This window comes from Musca autumnalis, unplaced genomic scaffold (assembly GCF_047663935.1).
Source record: "Musca autumnalis isolate F117 unplaced genomic scaffold, ASM4766393v1 scaffold_5, whole genome shotgun sequence".
Lineage (NCBI taxonomy): Eukaryota > Metazoa > Arthropoda > Insecta > Diptera > Muscidae > Musca > Musca autumnalis.
Window position 1 is genome coordinate 71,198,554 of NW_027412088.1, and position 17,880 is coordinate 71,216,433.

Below are 17,880 nucleotides of genomic sequence, written 5' to 3' on the forward strand. Positions count from 1 at the left end.
CCTTTATGTGCATGACCAAGGCATTACGAGTAAGTAGAAGTTTACCGCAAACCTCACAGACGGCTGCGTCCGTAGGGTTGCGTAATTCCCTATGTATGTTCAAACTGTTTGGTTCGGAATGATATCTGAAAATTCACAAAACAAAAAAAACCTAAATTCCATAGAATTCAGAAAAAGAAAATTAAAAAACGATATCCCAGCAGCAGGAAAGAGTATGTGAGGGTTGTGATGAAACCGGAAATTGTTGAAACTTAAAACTTCATTTAAGTTGTTATTTTTTATTATACACAAACAGTGCTCATTAAGTCTAAATCAAATCTGGGAACATAAAACTACTTAAAACACTAATTTCGTGAATATTTCTCTTTTGGTGGCTTAGTGCGATCAGCAGCCCACTCAGCTTTGTGGAAACGTCTACGATGAAGAAACATATTTGCCTTGGACTTGAATGTGGCATCACAATTGACACAAGTGTACAGAGGTTCACCTGTATGGGTGGCCATATGCTCCTGCAAAAACATTGAGAAACAAAAAGAGATCAATAACCAGGGAGAGCTCATCTGGAGTGAATCATTCAGATTTACAAAATGACATACCCTTAAATCTTGTGGCCGCTTAAATGCCTTTTCACATAAATTACATTTATGCTTTCGCACCGCATCATGATTGAAGAGTATGTGCTTCCTAAGGGCTTTCGATGTGGTCGAAACAAAACCACAGACAGTGCAACGATTTACGGTCCCAGTATTGGTGTGCATGTTCTTTACGTGTCCGTGCAGCGAGTATTTATTGGAATACCATTTACCACAATGGGTACATTGTTCGGGTATTTTTGCCGGTCTAGCTGCATTCGAATGATCGATGCGGATGTGATTTTTTAAACTATGCTTCGATAGAAACGTTTTGCCGCACTGATCGCATATGGCATGGTTTTCCGGATTATGAACATTAAGATGACTATCTAAAAGTTTAGATGTGGGGTATCTAGAAGAAAATTTCAATGTGCACAAAGCGATAATTATAGAGAATAGAAAAACTCGGAAAAACAATCTAGCTAATCTATTAAGTCCGATTTAGGGGGATAAATAGTATTGAAAGTTGTTTGTATTTTTTTTTTTTCACCACAAAGAAATGATTCCCATTAAGTTGACCACTTGATATGATTAGCAGCATTAAAGCCTAAGTCGAATTGTGTAGCATGGAAAGAATGTAATGCTTCTAAGAAATAATTCTCATTCACTCTGAAAGGTGAGAAACATAAAAGGGATAAAAGAGATACTGGAAGCAGTAGCAAATTGAAAGAGCTATGACTCAATTATTCTTTCCTAGATAGGATTTCTTATTAAAATATCATTTAAATTTATATATCAGATATCGGCGGATTATATGTATGTATATTTGTCCTATCCTTTCCCAACTTTTCTGAAACTGCAAGAAATTTTGAATTTATAGCGAATTTAGGACAGTTTTTGCTTGTGTTGAACTATATTAAGGGCTATAATGATTTTTTTCAAAACCTCAATATTTAGCCTAACTAAATTTAATAATAGGGCGATAATTTCTTGACTTTTTTCTCAAAAACATGTTTCTTGAATGGAATTTAGCTTATCAATGACTAAAATACAGTGGCGCCCGAGCAGGGGCTCGAGATTTGATAAAGGATAAAAAGTTACAAATTACAGAGTTGAAGAAACTTGTCGTTACATTGTCGCTTTGAAATTTTATATTTTTTAATTTATTTTTTTCCACGGTGCCACCGTGGTTCGATGATATGCACACCCGCCTTGCACGCTGAAGGTCGTGGGTTCGATCCTATGGGGCAATACATTAAACTTGCCGCAACTATCTGTTCAATCAACCTGTGCAAAGGATCAGTTTTACATGGTAGTGCAAAGAGGAACAGAACCTCCATAAACTATAAATTGAGAGCAGAGGCTGCATTGGTTACTCCAGACGCAAACTTGCTGACGCTAATACCATCCACCCATCCAAGCGAAAGAAAACAATCGAAGCAGCTGTATCCACGCTTACCAGATGAGTGATATCTGACTATTCTAAAAGTAGCGCGGAGTCATATCAGATAGTCCTTGGCAGGATGAAAATGCATTATAAACGTACTAAAGGAAGCATACGCCAACAAGCAGTTTTCCTCTTTATCACAAACTGAACACCGTGACGTTATTTGACCTCACGCGAAGACGACACAAAACTACAGATTCACAACGATGTTCGGACATCGGCAGGGACATGCATATTCAAAATATTTACACACTGCTGCCTTGTTCTTGGCGCCTTGTGTAAATAGACCGCCGTCATGTACTTGACCAAGGCATTACGGGTAAGTAATAGTTTACCGCATAAACAGTTGTGTCTATGGGACTGTGTAATTCCCGATGTATGTATATTCCAAAAATGTTTTTTCGGAAGGATAACTGAAGTTTTACTCCGAGGCAAAAGCAAGGTTGCTTCTATAGACCTTTTCGGAAAGAAATGGTGCTTCTATAGACCCTTTCGGAAAGAAATAGTGCTTCTATAGACCCTTTCGGAAAGAAAGCGTGCTTCTTTATACCCTTTCGGAAAGAAAGGGTACTTCCATAGACCCTTTCGGGAAGAAAGTGTGCTTCTTTAGACACTTTCGGAAAGAAAATGTGCTTTTTAAACCCCTTTCGAATAGAAAGGGTGCTTCTATAGACACTTTCGGAAAGAAAGGGTGCTTCTATAGACACTTTCGGAAAGAAAGTGTTCTTCTATAGACACTTTCGGAAAGAAAGTGTTCTTCTATAGACACTTTCGGAAAGAAAGGGTGCTTCTATAGACACTTTCGGAAAGAAAGGGTGCTTCTATAGACACTTTCGGAGAGAAATGGTGATTTTATAGACACTTTCGGAGAGAAAGGGTGATTTGATAGACACTTTCGGAAAGAAAGGATGCTTCCATAGACACTTTCGGAAAGAAAGGGTGCTTCTATAGACACTTTCGGAAAGAAAGGGTGCTTCTATAGACACTTTCGGAAAGAAAGGGTGCTTCTATAGACACTTTCGGAAAGAAAGGGTGCTTCTATAGACACTTTCGGAAAGAAAGGGTGCCTCTATAGACACTTTCGGAGAGAAATGGTGATTTTATAGATACTTTCGGAGAGAAAGGGTGATTTGATAGACACTTTCGGAAAGAAAGGATGCTTCCATAGACACTTTCGGAAAGAAAGGATGCTTCCATAGACACTTTCGGAAAGAATGGGTGCTTCTATAGACACTTTCGGAAAGAAATGGAGCTTCTATAGACACTTTCGGAAAGAAATGGAGCTTCTATAGACACTTTCGGAAAGAAATGGTACTTCTATAGACACTATCGGGAAAAAATAGTGCTTTTATAGACACTTTCGGAAAGAAAGGGTGATTCTATAGACACTTTCGGAAAGAAAGGGTGCTTCCTTAGACCCCTTCGAAAAGAAAGGGTGCTTTCTTAGACCCCTTCGGACAGAAAGAGTGCTTCCTTAGACCCCTTCGGACAGAAAGAGTGCTTCCTTAGACCCCTTCGGACAGAAAGAGTGCTTCCTTAGACCCCTTCGGACAGAAAGGGTGTTTTCTTAGACCCCTTCGGACAGAAAGGGTGCTTCCTTAGACCCCTTCGGACAGAAAGGGTGCTTCCTTAGACCCCTTCGGACAGAAAGGGTGCTTCCTTAGACCCCTTCGGACAGAAAGGGTGCTTCCTTAGACCCCTACGGACAGAAAGGGTGCTTCCTTAGACCTCTTCGGACCGAAAGGGTGCTTCCTTAGACCCCTTCGGACAGAAAGGGTGCTTCCTTAGACCCCTTCGGACAGAAAGAGTGCCTCCTTAGACGCTTTCGGACAGAAAGGGTGGTTCCATAGACCATTTCGGACAGAAAGGGTGCTTCCTTAGACACTTTCGGAAAGAAAGGATGCTTCCATAGACACTTTCGGAAAGAATGGGTGCTTCTATAGACACTTTCGGAAAGAAATGGAGCTTCTATAGACACTTTCGGAAAGAAATGAAGCTTCTATAGACACTTTCGGAAAGAAATGGTACTTCTATAGACACTTTCGGAAAGAAATGGAGCTTCTATAGACACTTTCGGAAAGAAATGGTACTTCTATAGACACAATCGGGAAAAAATAGTGCTTTTATAGACACTTTCGGAAAGAAAGGGTAATTCTATAGACACTTTCGGAAAGAAAGGGTGCTTCCTTAGACCCCTTCGAAAAGAAAGGGTGCTTTCTTAGACCCCTTCGGACAGAAAGAGTGCTTCCTTAGACCCCTTCGGACAGAAAGGGTGCTTCCTTAGACACCTTCGGACAGAAAGGGTGCTTCCTTAGACCCCTTCGGACAGAAAGAGTGCCTCCTTAGACGCTTTCGGACAGAAAGGGTGCTTCCTTAGACGCTTTCGGACAGAAAGGGTGCTTCCTTAGACCCTTTCGCACAGAAAGGGTGCTTCCTTAGACCCTTTCGCACAGAAAGGGTGCTTCCTTAGACCATTTCGGACAGAAAGGGTACTTCTATAGGCGCTTTCGGAAATAAAGGTTGCTTCTATAGGGTGCTCCTTATTATTAGATGAAATTCGAAGAAGGTACTTATCACTACACTCCTTCCAGTACCTCCCCCAACAAAGTTCAAAAATATTCACTAACATGGTACGCGCGATATTTCATAAACGGAGCAACCGATTTGCTCTCAAACATGGATCTCGTAATATTTTGTCCAAACATAGTATAAAGTTCGAATATGGGCCACGAGTGAACCGATACTCGTTAGGGTACCTCACTCACAAAAGTCCAAAATTTGTGTTTTATGTGCAGTTTAAGGTCCGTTTGAAAGATTCAATTCACAGAGGCTGAGGGTATTCTCTGTCGACAAAGCCGACTGATATTTTTTACTTTGTAAGTTTGAATCCACAAGAATCTAAAGAAATTAAGTTGACTGTGCTAAAATTTAAATTTGGGTCCTTCGTTGTTAAAACGACATGAAGTGGAAATAGTGCAGTAAAATTTATATATCCGCATATTCAAAACATAGCTTTCTATTTATTTATTTTTTTTTTCTTAATAATTTCAGTTTTTTTATTTTTAAAATAGTCTGGCTCAATTTTTGTTGTTTTTGTTTTAATATTTTATAATTTTCTTAATTTACAACAAGTCCTCATTTCAAAATTGTTGTGGTTGGTGATGTGACGACGACGGAGGTGTAGGCAATTGACTTGGGGCAGCCGGTGCTGCTGGCGGCGGCGGCATTTGTTGTGTTGGGTTTCGGGCTGGGGTCGTTGTTGATATTTGTGCTGTCGTTGTTGTGGCGTCTAAATCAGATTTCTCTAATTTGACAGCAGCAGTATTTGCTGCTGCAGATGGTTTTGTACAATCCAATGCCCATTCGGATTTATGAAAACGTCTGCGATGATGAAACATATTTGCCTTGGATTTAAATGTTGTACCACAGGTTTCACATGAATATAAAGCTTCACCTGTATGGGTTGCCATGTGCTCCTAAACAGCAACAACAACAACAAAATTAAAGGAAAACAATAAACAATACTAAAGCAGAGAAGAAGAGCAAATCGGTCGTACCTTTAAATCCTGTGGCCTTTTAAATGCCTTCTCACAAACACTGCACTTGTATTTACGTATCATTTCATGATTAAACTGGATATGTTTCTTGAGTGCCGTGGCTGTGGTCGAAACAAAACCACAAATATGACATCGATGTTCAACATCATTGTTGCTGTGAATGTTACGCAAATGTTTGTATATCGATGAGGCACTCGAATACCATTTGTCACAGTATACGCACTGCTGTGGCACTCTTTCGGGTCGGGGTTCATTGAAATGTTCGTGTCTATTGTGCAATTTTAAACGGCTTAAATCGGGGAATGTTTTACCACACTGATCACAGACGAAAAGTTTCTCCGGATTGTGTAATTTTGAATGTCTATTCAGACGTTCAGATGTGGGGAATCTAAAAGAGAATTGGATAATACAAACAAATATTGAAGATTTGTCTTTAAATTTATGTATTTTGTGGAAAGAAGAAAGTTGAAGTTTTGAGGAGAAACAACAAACACAATGCTTTTGGTGGTAAATAAGGAAATGGCCAGAATATTGAAAAAACTACACAATATTAACACGATTTTTTTTTTTTTTTCTTTGTAGAAACCCAAAGAGAGTGGCAGCATTAAGAAAAATAAATTCAAATTAACTGAGGATAAAAAAATGACAACTATCAAAACACCATAAGACAAGGTTTGAAGTATGGTCAGTGAACAAACAAAATGGCGCCAAACGTGGGTCTCAGGCACCTCTTTATCGAATATATACAATTAGAAATGTCTGCGGACATTTTTCATAGATGGCTAAAAATATTGCTGAAGTAAAGTATGACTGATATGTCATATTACAATTTACAGGCTTTCGCAGATTTTTATAGATATAGACAACAGGTTCACCGAAGCAAACGACTACACCCAAATATTTTTGAAATAGGACGTATTATTAAAAATCTAATTAGGCATATATTTATTATAAGAGAAGTTGAAACGTTGCATTTGAATGGTTAAATCCTATGGAAGTTATAATTCGACGATATACATAAATATGTTTAAACCAGAGTGATTTGTATGATATAGCACTCTCATCCATAGACTACAAGAGAAACCCAGTTATTTTAATTTTATTGCACTTTTTATTTAACAATAACTCAATTTTGTCTACAAATCTAAAACTGAATAAGTAAAATCGATTGATATTATATATGACAACAATTCTAAAAAATGCTCTGTTCCAGAACCTACTACTACTACGATAAAATTTTTTCCGTTATGTTATTGGAAAAAATAGTAAAAATTAGTGGATTCTTGCAGTTCTGGAACAGACCATATATTTTTGTTCATAATTATATTGGTGAATGTGTTCAGATCCGTATTGGATCTTCAGGAGGCAAGTGCCATAATCGAAAACACTCCCCGGGACACAATGGTGGTTTATTTACACAGTTCTGACATCGGTATGATGTGAATTTAATTATTTTTTGCCTGTAACAATATTTGCACTTCAGAAAATATGTTTTACGTTTGTAATTTTCAGGTTTGGGAATTTTTTCCTGATAGTGTGCATCTGGAATAAATGTTTCTGCTGGAGCGTATCTAACATGCGTTTGTGGGTGGTTTCCTCCATGATCAGGCAAAATGTCGCGACCAACTTTTATTTTTAAAGGTGAATTTATTGGGTTGTCTCTAAAATCAACGAGAAAAAAATAAAATAATACCAAAGAACACAATGAATCTATGGGTCTCGTTATATTGGAAAGTATATATTAAATGACAAAATGTTAAGATTGTATAAAATTATATTAACAAAAATTGGAATTGGAATTTTAATGCTCAAGTAATTTTTCATCAACATGAAAATTAACGCTATAGCAAAGTGTTAATATTTCAAATGACTCCTAGTATTATACCTACTGAATCTATGGGTAAATTTGTGGGCCTTTAGGAGAGGAATGAGTTGTTAATCAGAGTGTGAACCTATTACAAACAAGTAAAAAAGTATCAGTCGGCTTTGACGACAGAGATATACCCTCAGCCTGTGTATATTGAAACAATTTTTTCCCCAAATATGTATGTATTTAGGGGGTTTTAAAAAAGAACCGACAAAAATGTTGATTAGGATTAAAGATCAAAAGTTTTGCGGAGGAGATACTTAAAGGAATGGATCGACATTGACCATTATGGAAGTGGATCTCCATCCACTACATATGGTGCCTAGGGGGTTTTTATTTATTTATTTATTTATTTATTTATTTATTTATTTATTGGATCTCTTCGGGCTGTTTGCTCAAGAAGTATGGACTTGCCCCTAAAAAAACTTTTACCATCGTAATTGAGGCAGCGAATGCAAGTTGCTTCAACAAAAATCAAAGTGATTCGATTTCAGGTCTTAAAGAGATCATATCCGAAATTTTGTGTGGGAGGTACCGTATGGAGTGGACAAATATAGTCCATATTTGAACCTGATCTATATCTGGTAGATAAAGTAAAGTATAGACCAAATTGGCCACCCCCTTCAAGAGTTACCACACTAACAATTTTTCCGCACATTTTTGAACTTTTGTGGGGGAGGTACCTGAAGGAGTGGACCGATATAGCTTATCTTCAAACTTAAACTATGTTTGGACAATATATTACTAAGGCCAAATTTTGGACTGAATTGGCAGATCCGTTCGAGAGTTATCTTGCGCTCCAACCACCTCACACGGTGTCATAGGGGTTTTTTGCAACTTTCAGGCTATTTTCTCAAGAAGTATGGACTTGCCCCTGATGAAACTTGTACCGTCGTATGGAGGGCAGTGAATACAAGTTGTTAAACAAAAAATCAAAGCGATTCGAGAGATGGCCCTAAACTGAACTTTTCCGAAATTTTGTGTGGGAGGTACCCGAAGGAGTGGACCGATTGAGTCCATATTAAAACCTTGTTTAAGTCTGGTACACGTTTCACGATGGGCAAAGCATGGACCAAATCGGTTACTCCCTTCAAGAGTTATCGTGCGCACAAATTTTCCGAACATTTTCGAACTTTTGTGGGGGAGGTACCGGAAGGAGTGGACCGATATAGCCCATCTTCGAACTTAAACTAAGTTTGGTAAAATATTACGAAATCCCAAATTTGAACCGAATTGGTTTATCCGTTCCAGAGTTATCGTGCGCTCCAGCCAGACAGACAGACGGACATTGCTCAATCGACTCCAAATTGTCTGAAACACATTTCGTCCAAACATACTTGGGGTCTAAAACCATTATTTCGATGAGACACATTTTTCCCGTATGAATGTGTATATACCCTCGTTAGCATAAATGCTGAGGGTATAAAAATATTACAATTTCTTTATTCGGTAGTTGGAAAAGATGAATTTCTTAGACACTTTAGTTAGAACTTCAAATCTTTAAAATTTTTAATTAATTAATTGAATAAATCGAGCTAACATAACCTAAGGAGTTTGTATTGAAAGATTAATTCTAGCGAAGGATCACACACCCAACCACTATGCTACGATCGTTTCGCTGATGGTTTAAGCCAGCTCATCAGGCATATTTTGAACGTAAATGGCTAGAACACAAAGGTTGGTTTTTGATAACTTCTTTATATACAACCATTTTTACAAATTTTTAGATATGAAGTATTTTTTGAAGTCTTTTTCTATATCAAGTCACCCTAGTGTCTTGTCTAGGGATCATTTTCTCAATACATACACATGTACAATCGAAGGCCCAGCCAGCATTTTTTTGAAAATTTTAATCAAATTGGAGTCCTTTTTTATCCGACTGCACGATTAAAAAGCTGGAATATGAGCTCATTTTCTGATCATAAACGACTCCTTTGTCGGGAGGAAAACGTAACCTCAGGCGACTCTTCTAAACAAATCACAAATGAGTAGAGGTACATTAGTTTCGAGTCATTTTTGCCCATTTTCTGATGGTATATAAAGTCTTTAGAGTCGTATTGCAATCATTTATTGGTGATTTGTTGACTAATTTGGCACTCTTTTTCGAGTCATCTTTATAATCGTTTATGAGTCTTTAAGGAGTCATTTATGAGTCTTTTTATTTGACGAAATAAATTAAAAGAATTTTCTTTTTATTCTTCTTTATTTCTTTCCTTTGTTTTATAGTCTTTTCTGCTTTGTTATGTCTTTTCATTATCCTTTATGTTGCTCGGTGGTTAGTATACTGCTTCTTCATTTCACTTGGCAAAACCTGAACATATGTTGTGTTTCTATATACACTTAATATTATACGTTACATATATATCAACGTTTTATAGAAAGTGTATATGAGAATTATTTACAACCAAACAAAAATAAAACAAAACAATCAGTTTTTAATCACCTATCTGTTCAAAACATGATCAGAAGATACATAATTTTAATCACTTTTCAAACACCTGCATGACCCTTTTTTGATTAAGCATTTTTCAAACTTCATGAACACCAAAATGTGATAATAAATAACGAAAAAATAGTCACATTTTAAACGCCTCAATGATTTATTTGTGATTGCTACACATTTGTTGTTGCATTTTTAATTGAACTCTTTTTAATCATTACAGGGAGTCACTTTCGAGTGCCTTTCTGAACATACAAGCGACTTAATCACTTTTCGTTAACCAAAAGGACTCTAAAAAGACTCCGCAATGTGATTTTTGATAAAACAATCTTCCAAATGCTAGCTGGGGAGGTTTCCTTTATGAATTGTAATGCCTTCCATTTCGGAAATGTGTTGATATCATATCAAGAATATGATAGGCTTAGAATGCTAAGACCTCGACAACATTGTCTGTTTGTTGGAGACGACCCAGGTTCAAAACTCATTCAGAAAACTCGACCGAACGATTTAGAATTTCACATAAGAAGACGACTTTCTGATCTTTCTATTTTTACCTTTAATAAAGAAGTTGATTCTGAAGTTTTTATACCCTACACCACTATGTGGTAAGGGGTATTATGTGTTAGTGCATTTGTATGTAACATACAAAAGGAAGCGAGATAGACCCATAGTTCCTTCTAGGGATATACATAGAATCACTTTCTGAGTCGGTTTATGCATGTCCGTCCGTCCGTTCGCAACATACAGGTAGCATTTGTTGACCGATTTCGCTAAAAAATGGGGAATACCATTTTTTTAGCCGTCGGAAGATCAAGTTCGAAGATGGGCTATATCGGTCCAAGTTTTGGTATAGCCCCCATATAACGGTACCTCCCGATTTAAAGTATTTTAAGGATCTTAGCCGCATTTGTTGCCCAAACCAGCTGAAATTTTACACTTGAGGTTCCCAATGGCAGCGAAATTGCTCCACTAAAAATTGTCAAGATAGGTCCACGGTTCGGTATAGTCCCCATATAACGATACCTCCCGATTTAAGGTATTTTATGGATCTTAGCCACATTTTTTGCTTGAACTAGCTGAAATTTTACATATGTGGTTCCCAGTGGCCACGAAATTTCGCCACTTAAAATTGTTAAGATAGGTCCATGTTTTTTGTAGCCCCCATATAACGGTACCTCCCGATTTTAGGTATTTTAACGATTTTCCCCAAATATGGCTCCAATTTGCGTATTGGGATGTATACTAATTATTCCATTTTTACATATTTCGACTGGTGAAGGGTATTACATAGTCGGCCCCGCCCGACTTTGGTCTTTTCCTACTGGTTTTATTATCCATACTGTTGCCACCACATGGTGCCATTACAAAATTGCTTGGCATACCTAAGACAGGAGAACACTTTGAATGTCCTATCTATAGGACTGGTTCGTCACGTAGATACCACGTCTTTTATACAATTTTGGTAAAAAAAATCCTTGTTATAACAACCTAGGAAATACTTTTTATATAAAGCTTTTCATTACTTCATTTCAGTGCACATGGCGACCACGCTTATTATTACATTGATATGACACCAAAACTCAGGTACTGACTAATATTTTCTATCCGAAAGATGGGTTTGTCGCAAAGAATATCCGGTTAAACATTGGGAAACCATAGTACGTGTGCTCTAGAGTGATCCAAACAAAATCTTTGTTTTGAACTCCTACCCCCTAATTTGTTTCCATTTAATCCAAAAACATTTTATGGCTCTCGATTAACGTTAACCCAATGCCAACCTATCTATCATAGTTTCCATAGTAATTTGTCTGAAGCCAAATGTGCATTTTCACGAAAATTCTGTAAAGGCCGTAATTATGGTTCAATCGATGAATAATCTTTACCAGTTCATTGCTGTGGCTAAAAATGATTTCCTCAAAAATTTATTTTATCTTTATCGCTTTATCGGTTAACGATAACTTGTGTCCCCTGACCGATATTTATTTCCATAGTATTTTGTATGGGGGCCAAAGGCGAATTTTCAACAATGCGATGTTCTTGTCAAGGTTTATGTACACAAGTTTATGTATACAACTCCCCATCCTAATCAATCATCCAAGATAACCTACATTTCTCATTATCAATATAATATCCGAAAGATTGGTATGTGGCACAAAGATCCCTTTTGTACACGGTGGAACCATGATATCTCTGCAAGTTACTCAATGTCACCCTTGAAGTTAATTGATAGTTAGAGCTTGAGCTTTATGACATTAATCACACATGTGATTTTATGCCCACCTCTTTCAGGTTTAACCTGACCACCAAAGGAGACTTTGCAACGGTGTGCTTTTTAAAATACATTTACAATGCACGAGCAATAATTGAAACAAAACAGTTTTATGACGTTTCGGAAGTTAGCCTATATGTTAATAAATTTTTGAGTTATAATTTATCACAGAAGGGCTCTGCAGGATATACATAATACCGGTAAACTATGGGTTCCAGGACATAGTAAAATAATGAGAATCGAATTAGTTGACAAATTAGCACGAATAATACATCACCAATTATTGTATCTGTTAGACCACCCATATCCTACGACTTCGTAAGATCTACTTTTAGACGGCGCACAATGGTTCAAGAAACGATTTTCCTGGCCAAAAATCAAAATTTAGTTTTGTCACAGATATTTAATTTCTTTATGGGATTCGATAGTAAACATACTGCAACTAACGAAACCAAAAAATTAGGTCAAAATATCGGAAGGTGCGGGCGTGGGGTGCCCCTAAAGACGAACATTTTTACCCATGTTTGAGAAATACGTATTTTTTGAAAACTTCTGGAGAAAGAAATAGCTATTTCTTGGAAACTATAACATATATTGCGTTCGCTGTTTTCTTGTTACGTAGGTAGGATTTTTGCCTTTAAAAATCAGTTTAATAAACTACCGTAGCGTTTACACAACATGAGCTATTTTATTTTTTCTCAGATACTAAATTTTATAAAATTCCAAATTTAGTGGACTAGAAGTTTTTTGTGGAACAACATGGAACAATGTTTTGCTTTCACAGAATTATGCCCGAGAGTCTCCTCTTTCAGCTTATATATACTTTTGTTCCCGTCCCGTTCCGCCCGTTTAACACTTTTTTTTAAATTTATTAAAATTACATGAGTAAAAATGTGTGTTTTTCCATACCATTTCCATATGAATTGCAGCTTTTTTACACAAATTAACATTTTTGGAGTATATGAGTTTTTAATGAGTTATATAAGTCTTATGAAAACCCAAGAAGCACTTTTTTTAATTTTTGAAAAAATTAATTTTTTTTTTTTTTTTTTGTGAAAAATTTGTGAAAATAATTTTAAATTTTTTTTCGAATATTTTTTTTGTATTTTTATAGTTTATTTATTGGCGTTGTTTGACCATCTTTAATATATAAGAAGATATAAAAACACAAAAACACTGATATTTTGATGAAAAATAGTAAAAAAAAATTCAAAAGTTTAATTTTTACCTTGAATTCCACTGCAGCTAACAGACTGAATTTGACGGCTTATAATTCACCGGAAAACCGATTGTGTTATCTGTCTAACAAAAAAAGAATTGTGAAAATATGTCTTTTCGTTCAAAAGTTACAGAATTTTGACCAGGAAAAAACAATTCTGAACAACTGTGCGGCGCACCACAGATGGCTGATGGAACATGGATGCAGAATATCTAAAGCAATCTGGCCTGCGATCTCCCAAAATAGAACCATTACCTTCTCTCACTCGATAACATCACTGTGTGACTAATAACGGGTCATTGTATGATTAGATCTCAAAGTTCAGGGTGAGATGACAGCTGAGTCGGCATCTTTACTACTTTTTGTCCTGTACAATCAAATCAAAGAATACTGTACTGATATTTAGGAGTACTAACGGCGTGCCAAAAAAATGACTTGTAGAGAAGTTTTACAAATTTTAAGACGATAAATGCGAATTCCTCTTTTCTACTGTGGAACCAACCTCTATGCATAGATTTTAATGATAACAGAACACAAATATTACTTTTAAAAAATGGCATACATTTTGTTTACTTAATAAAACTTAAATTGTTGCAGACTTACGAGACATTACAATTTACAAACTCTTTAACGAGACTTTACAATAAAAAAGAAATCCAAACATTTCCTTAATTCTAAGAAATTATAGAAAAAAATATCCAAAAATATAAAACTGGAAACTTATTTCTGTTGTATCTCTTCGATTTTTATCATTAAATCTTTTTTCGATCTTTCTTTGTGGAAACGCCGTATGTGATGATAATAATTTGAATTTGATTTAAATGTGGCATGACATTCAGCACACTTATACAATGATTCGCCTGTATGGGTGGCAATGTGTTCCTTAAATGACGAAAGAAGAAACAGAAAAAAACATGTCCAAATTAAATGAATGTTTGCGTACCTGACACAACACTTACCCTCAAGTCCAGCGGTCTCTTAAAGGCCTTATCACACAAATAACATTTATGTTTTCTTTCACGCTCATGTCGGAATACCTCATGCACTCGCAAACCCTTGGCCGTTGTCGACACATGATTACATATCTTACAACGATGTTCACCGCCCGGATCTTCGTGGATATTTTTCATGTGAGCCTTAACGCCTTTCATGCCACGCAACCATTTCAAACATATTGTGCACTGTTGCGGCTCTTTATCGGTCCGCACCATATCCGTGTGATAATATTGAATGTGTTTTTTCAAAGTGTATTTTGTTTTGAACTTATTACCACAGATGTCACATATTGAATTGTATACTTCACTGTGCGTTAACATGTGTGAATCAAGTTTACGTCTAATGGGGAATCTAAAAAAGCAGATAAAACAAATTTTTTTGTTGTGCAAAAAAATTGATCAACTATTTTGATCTACGAGTATATGGGGAAAGTAATTTGTTATGAATTTGAAATCTCAAGCAACAGAATTGCGTAATTTGAAAGTTGATACGAAATTTAGTTGGTGGCATTCCCTACCCTAAGTGGAAGGCGACATTATGCGTGTAAAGAGAAGTGGCTCTTTTATAAAAAAAAAATAGAAATTACTTTAAGACGTCGACGATTGTTGTAAGGCCAAGGGTGCTCTAGTGCTGGATTTTATTGACTGGTAACTAATGTTTGGTTTATATTTACGAAATCCACTCGATTTCAACTGTCAATTCCATTGGTTAAACGTCAAATGAAATCCAATGGATTTTAGATGAGTTTTCATTTGACGTATGCGCAAAGGAATTGACAGATTTCAACTGTGGATTTCGTAAATGTAAACGTAGTATAAGACTATAAATGAAGTGACATATAAATTAGTGCAGTCCAATTCTATAATTAGAGCGCAATGACATTGAAACTCCTTTGTATCTTATGAGTCCGAACCCTTGTGTCTGTTTATAAGTAAGGATAATTTTCGAAACGTCAGTTGCTTTGTTGTCATGAAACAAATCTCATTAAATTAGGCGTTCTTAGGTCGAGTTCCATACTAGAGTAATTTTATGAAATTGCAGTAGTGGGGAACTCGATCGAAGAACGCCTAATTTCATGTGGTTTGTTTCATAACAACAACAAAAAATACTCTTATAAATGATTTTAAAACTTTTAAAAAGATATACATGATATACCGTGGTGCAATGGTAAGCACGTCCGCCATGCAACGGTGGCAAAATAACCCTCCGTGTAATGTAGGGACATTTCCTGAGTATTCCAGTCATGTAAAGCTTCTCGATAAGTGGTGTCGTAAGATACGTCGTTTGATCTCGGCTAAAAAGAGGTAGGTAACTTCTTCCATAGAAAGTCAATTCAGCGAAATTCAATTGAGGAACTTTTTCTATAGAAAAAGTTGCCTCAATTGACTTTTTCTATAGAAAATTTTGGCTTGAGGCAACTTTTTCTATAGAAAAATTAATTGAGGCAACTTTTTCTATAGAAAAATTAATTGAGGCAACTTTTTCTATAGAAAAAGTCATTTGAGCCAAAATTTTCTATAGAAAAAGTCATTTGAGCCAAAATTTTCTATAGAAAAAGATAATTGAGGCAACTTTTTCTATAGAAAAAGTCAATTAAGGCAACTTTTTCTATAGAAAAAGTCAATTGAGGCAACGTTTTCTATAGAAAAAGTCAATTGAGGCAATTTTTTCTATAGAAAAGGTCAATTGAGGCAACTTTTTCTATAGAAAAAGTCAATTGAGGCAATTTTTTCTATAGAAAAAGTCAATTGAGACAACTTTTTCTATAGAAAAAGTCAATTGAGGCAACTTTTTCTATAGAAAAAGTCAATTGAGGCAACTTTTTCTATAGAAAAAGTCAATTGAGGCAACTTTTTCTATAGAAAAAGTCAATTGAGGCAACTTTTTCTATTGAAAAAGTCAATTGAGGCAACTTTTTCTATTGAAAAAGTCAATTGAGGCAACTTTTTCTATGGAAAAAGTCAATTAAGGCAACTTTTTCTATAAAAAGTCAATTGAGGCAACTTTTTCTATAGAAAAAGTCAATTGAGGCAAATTTTTCTATAGAGGAAATCAATTCAGGCAACTTTTTCCATAGAAAAAGACATCTTTTGGTAGGTTCCATGTCATTGAGCTAATATGAATCGAAAAACACCTTATTGGGCCCTTCGCGTTTCTGATTCCAGGGATTGTATTGAGCAAAAAAAGTCGACTATACCATATCGTCGGTGTCATGCTTAAGTGTTCCATACGCCATTGTTAACACTTTGAGATAAAGGTACCTTACAAGGTTTTGAACCATGCTCTTTCAGATTTTTTGGTCGGTTTTTCTCTATCTCTTATAGTTTCTGAGATATTCAGATGCCTGTATGTTCCATATCCGCTTTGTGACCCAAAAAATCTTGTAGTTTTGTTCCATATCCATAAAGCCTGGCGTATGGAACAAAACAACTTTGAACTCTTTAGTTCCATATCCATGTCGTTTGGCGTATGGAATAAAAAGAGACAAACACGAATTGTTCCGCACCAAAAATGATGGCGTTTGGAACAAAAAATTGCCCATTTTGTGGCGTATGGAACAAATTGTTTTAAAGGACTTGGTTAAAAACTGAAGTATGTATAATAATTTCTAAATCCAAATATTTTTGAATATTGTATTGTTATATGAAAACGAAAATTTATCAATCGTTTAAACAAAAAATCCGTAGTTTGAAGACAAAATTTTGAGGTAAGTCCACAAAAATAAACGCAAAAACGTCCATTCGACTTGAGGCTAGTGTGGGACACCGACTACAAAAATGGTATTATAAGAAAACCGCGTTTAAATGTTTTATGTCACCTTAGAAATGAAAAATATCAATCAGTTTTGTCCGATGGAAACTTTTACCACAAAAAAATCGTGATAAGTGAAGGCAATCCCTTAAATAAATGTTAGAGAAACCTATAATAATGCTCCTTATTGTATTTATATGAGAAAATAAATGTTTAATTTAAAGTCCTGATTTTTAAACTCCACAGTAGCACTTCATATAAGTGAGGTGGAACACGACTGATAAAAAGTGTTTTGGTTAAAATGTGACAAAACAAAAAAAAAAAAGATTCCATGGAACAATTCAGCAACTTTTTGCAATTATAAAAATTGGCCATAACTATCACCGATATCTGACTAAAATAAACTACTGATATACTCTGTGAGTTTAGTTAAGTAGAACTGAGCTCTTAAAGTATTGGATTATTGCACCACTTTTATCCTGTATGGCCTTAAACATTAACTTGAGTTTTTCTCGAATCAGGCAAATGGCGTGTGGAACACTTAAGCATGACACCGACGATATGTGTACGGTGAAAATCGAGCCTCCCGATTTTGAAGTTTTTTATTCACGTTTTTTTTTTTTTTTTGGATATTTTGGTATATAACAGCCAAATCATTGAGATTTTCAATCCAACACTAAGACAAAAATTGTAGCCAAGACAATAATTAAGATCACTCTAGTACATCGCAAAAGCATTGGAACGCTCCTTCAGGCAGTTTTA

The 17,880-nt window shown here is 35.8% G+C and overlaps 2 protein-coding genes across 41 annotated transcripts in view; both read right to left on the bottom strand.

Annotated features, from left to right (window-relative positions):
* LOC141387190 (uncharacterized) overlaps nucleotides 1-17,880 on the bottom strand; it is a 225,527-nt gene that overhangs the window by 175,585 nt on the left and 32,062 nt on the right. Inside the window, exons 3-4 of one of the 40 annotated variants that reach the window (XM_073956491.1) lie at nucleotides 597-984; nucleotides 263-509 (exon numbers count right to left, since the gene is read on the bottom strand). The exons of 36 other annotated variants lie outside the window; for them this stretch is intronic. In XM_073956491.1, the coding sequence (XP_073812592.1) occupies nucleotides 345-509; nucleotides 597-984 (553 nt within the window). In that variant the 3' untranslated portion in view covers nucleotides 263-344. Of the gene's footprint in view, nucleotides 1-262; nucleotides 510-596; nucleotides 985-6,673; nucleotides 7,238-13,911; nucleotides 14,254-14,330; nucleotides 14,719-17,880 lie in introns of those variants that run through there. 3 more of the 40 variants (XM_073956494.1, XM_073956492.1, XM_073956503.1) reach the window with 3 other exon arrangements.
* LOC141387197 (uncharacterized) lies at nucleotides 5,039-8,936 on the bottom strand. The gene is made up of 4 exons (XM_073956509.1): nucleotides 8,879-8,936; nucleotides 6,879-7,528; nucleotides 5,577-6,768; nucleotides 5,039-5,495 (listed from the first exon to the last, which is right to left on the bottom strand). The coding sequence occupies exons 3-4, from the start codon at nucleotides 5,637-5,639 to the stop codon at nucleotides 5,160-5,162; spliced, it is 399 nt and encodes a 132-aa protein (XP_073812610.1). The 5' UTR covers nucleotides 5,640-6,768; nucleotides 6,879-7,528; nucleotides 8,879-8,936; the 3' UTR covers nucleotides 5,039-5,159.

Excerpts from the sequence above, each read along its gene's own strand:
- LOC141387197 (XM_073956509.1), bottom strand. The coding sequence starts at position 5,639 with ATGATACGTAAATACAAGTGCAGTGTTTGTGAGAAGGCATTTAAAAGG. Across the intron at positions 5,496-5,576 it reads AAAGGCCACAGGATTTAAAG|GAGCACATGGCAACCCATAC; the intron begins GTACGACCGATT and ends GTTGCTGTTTAG.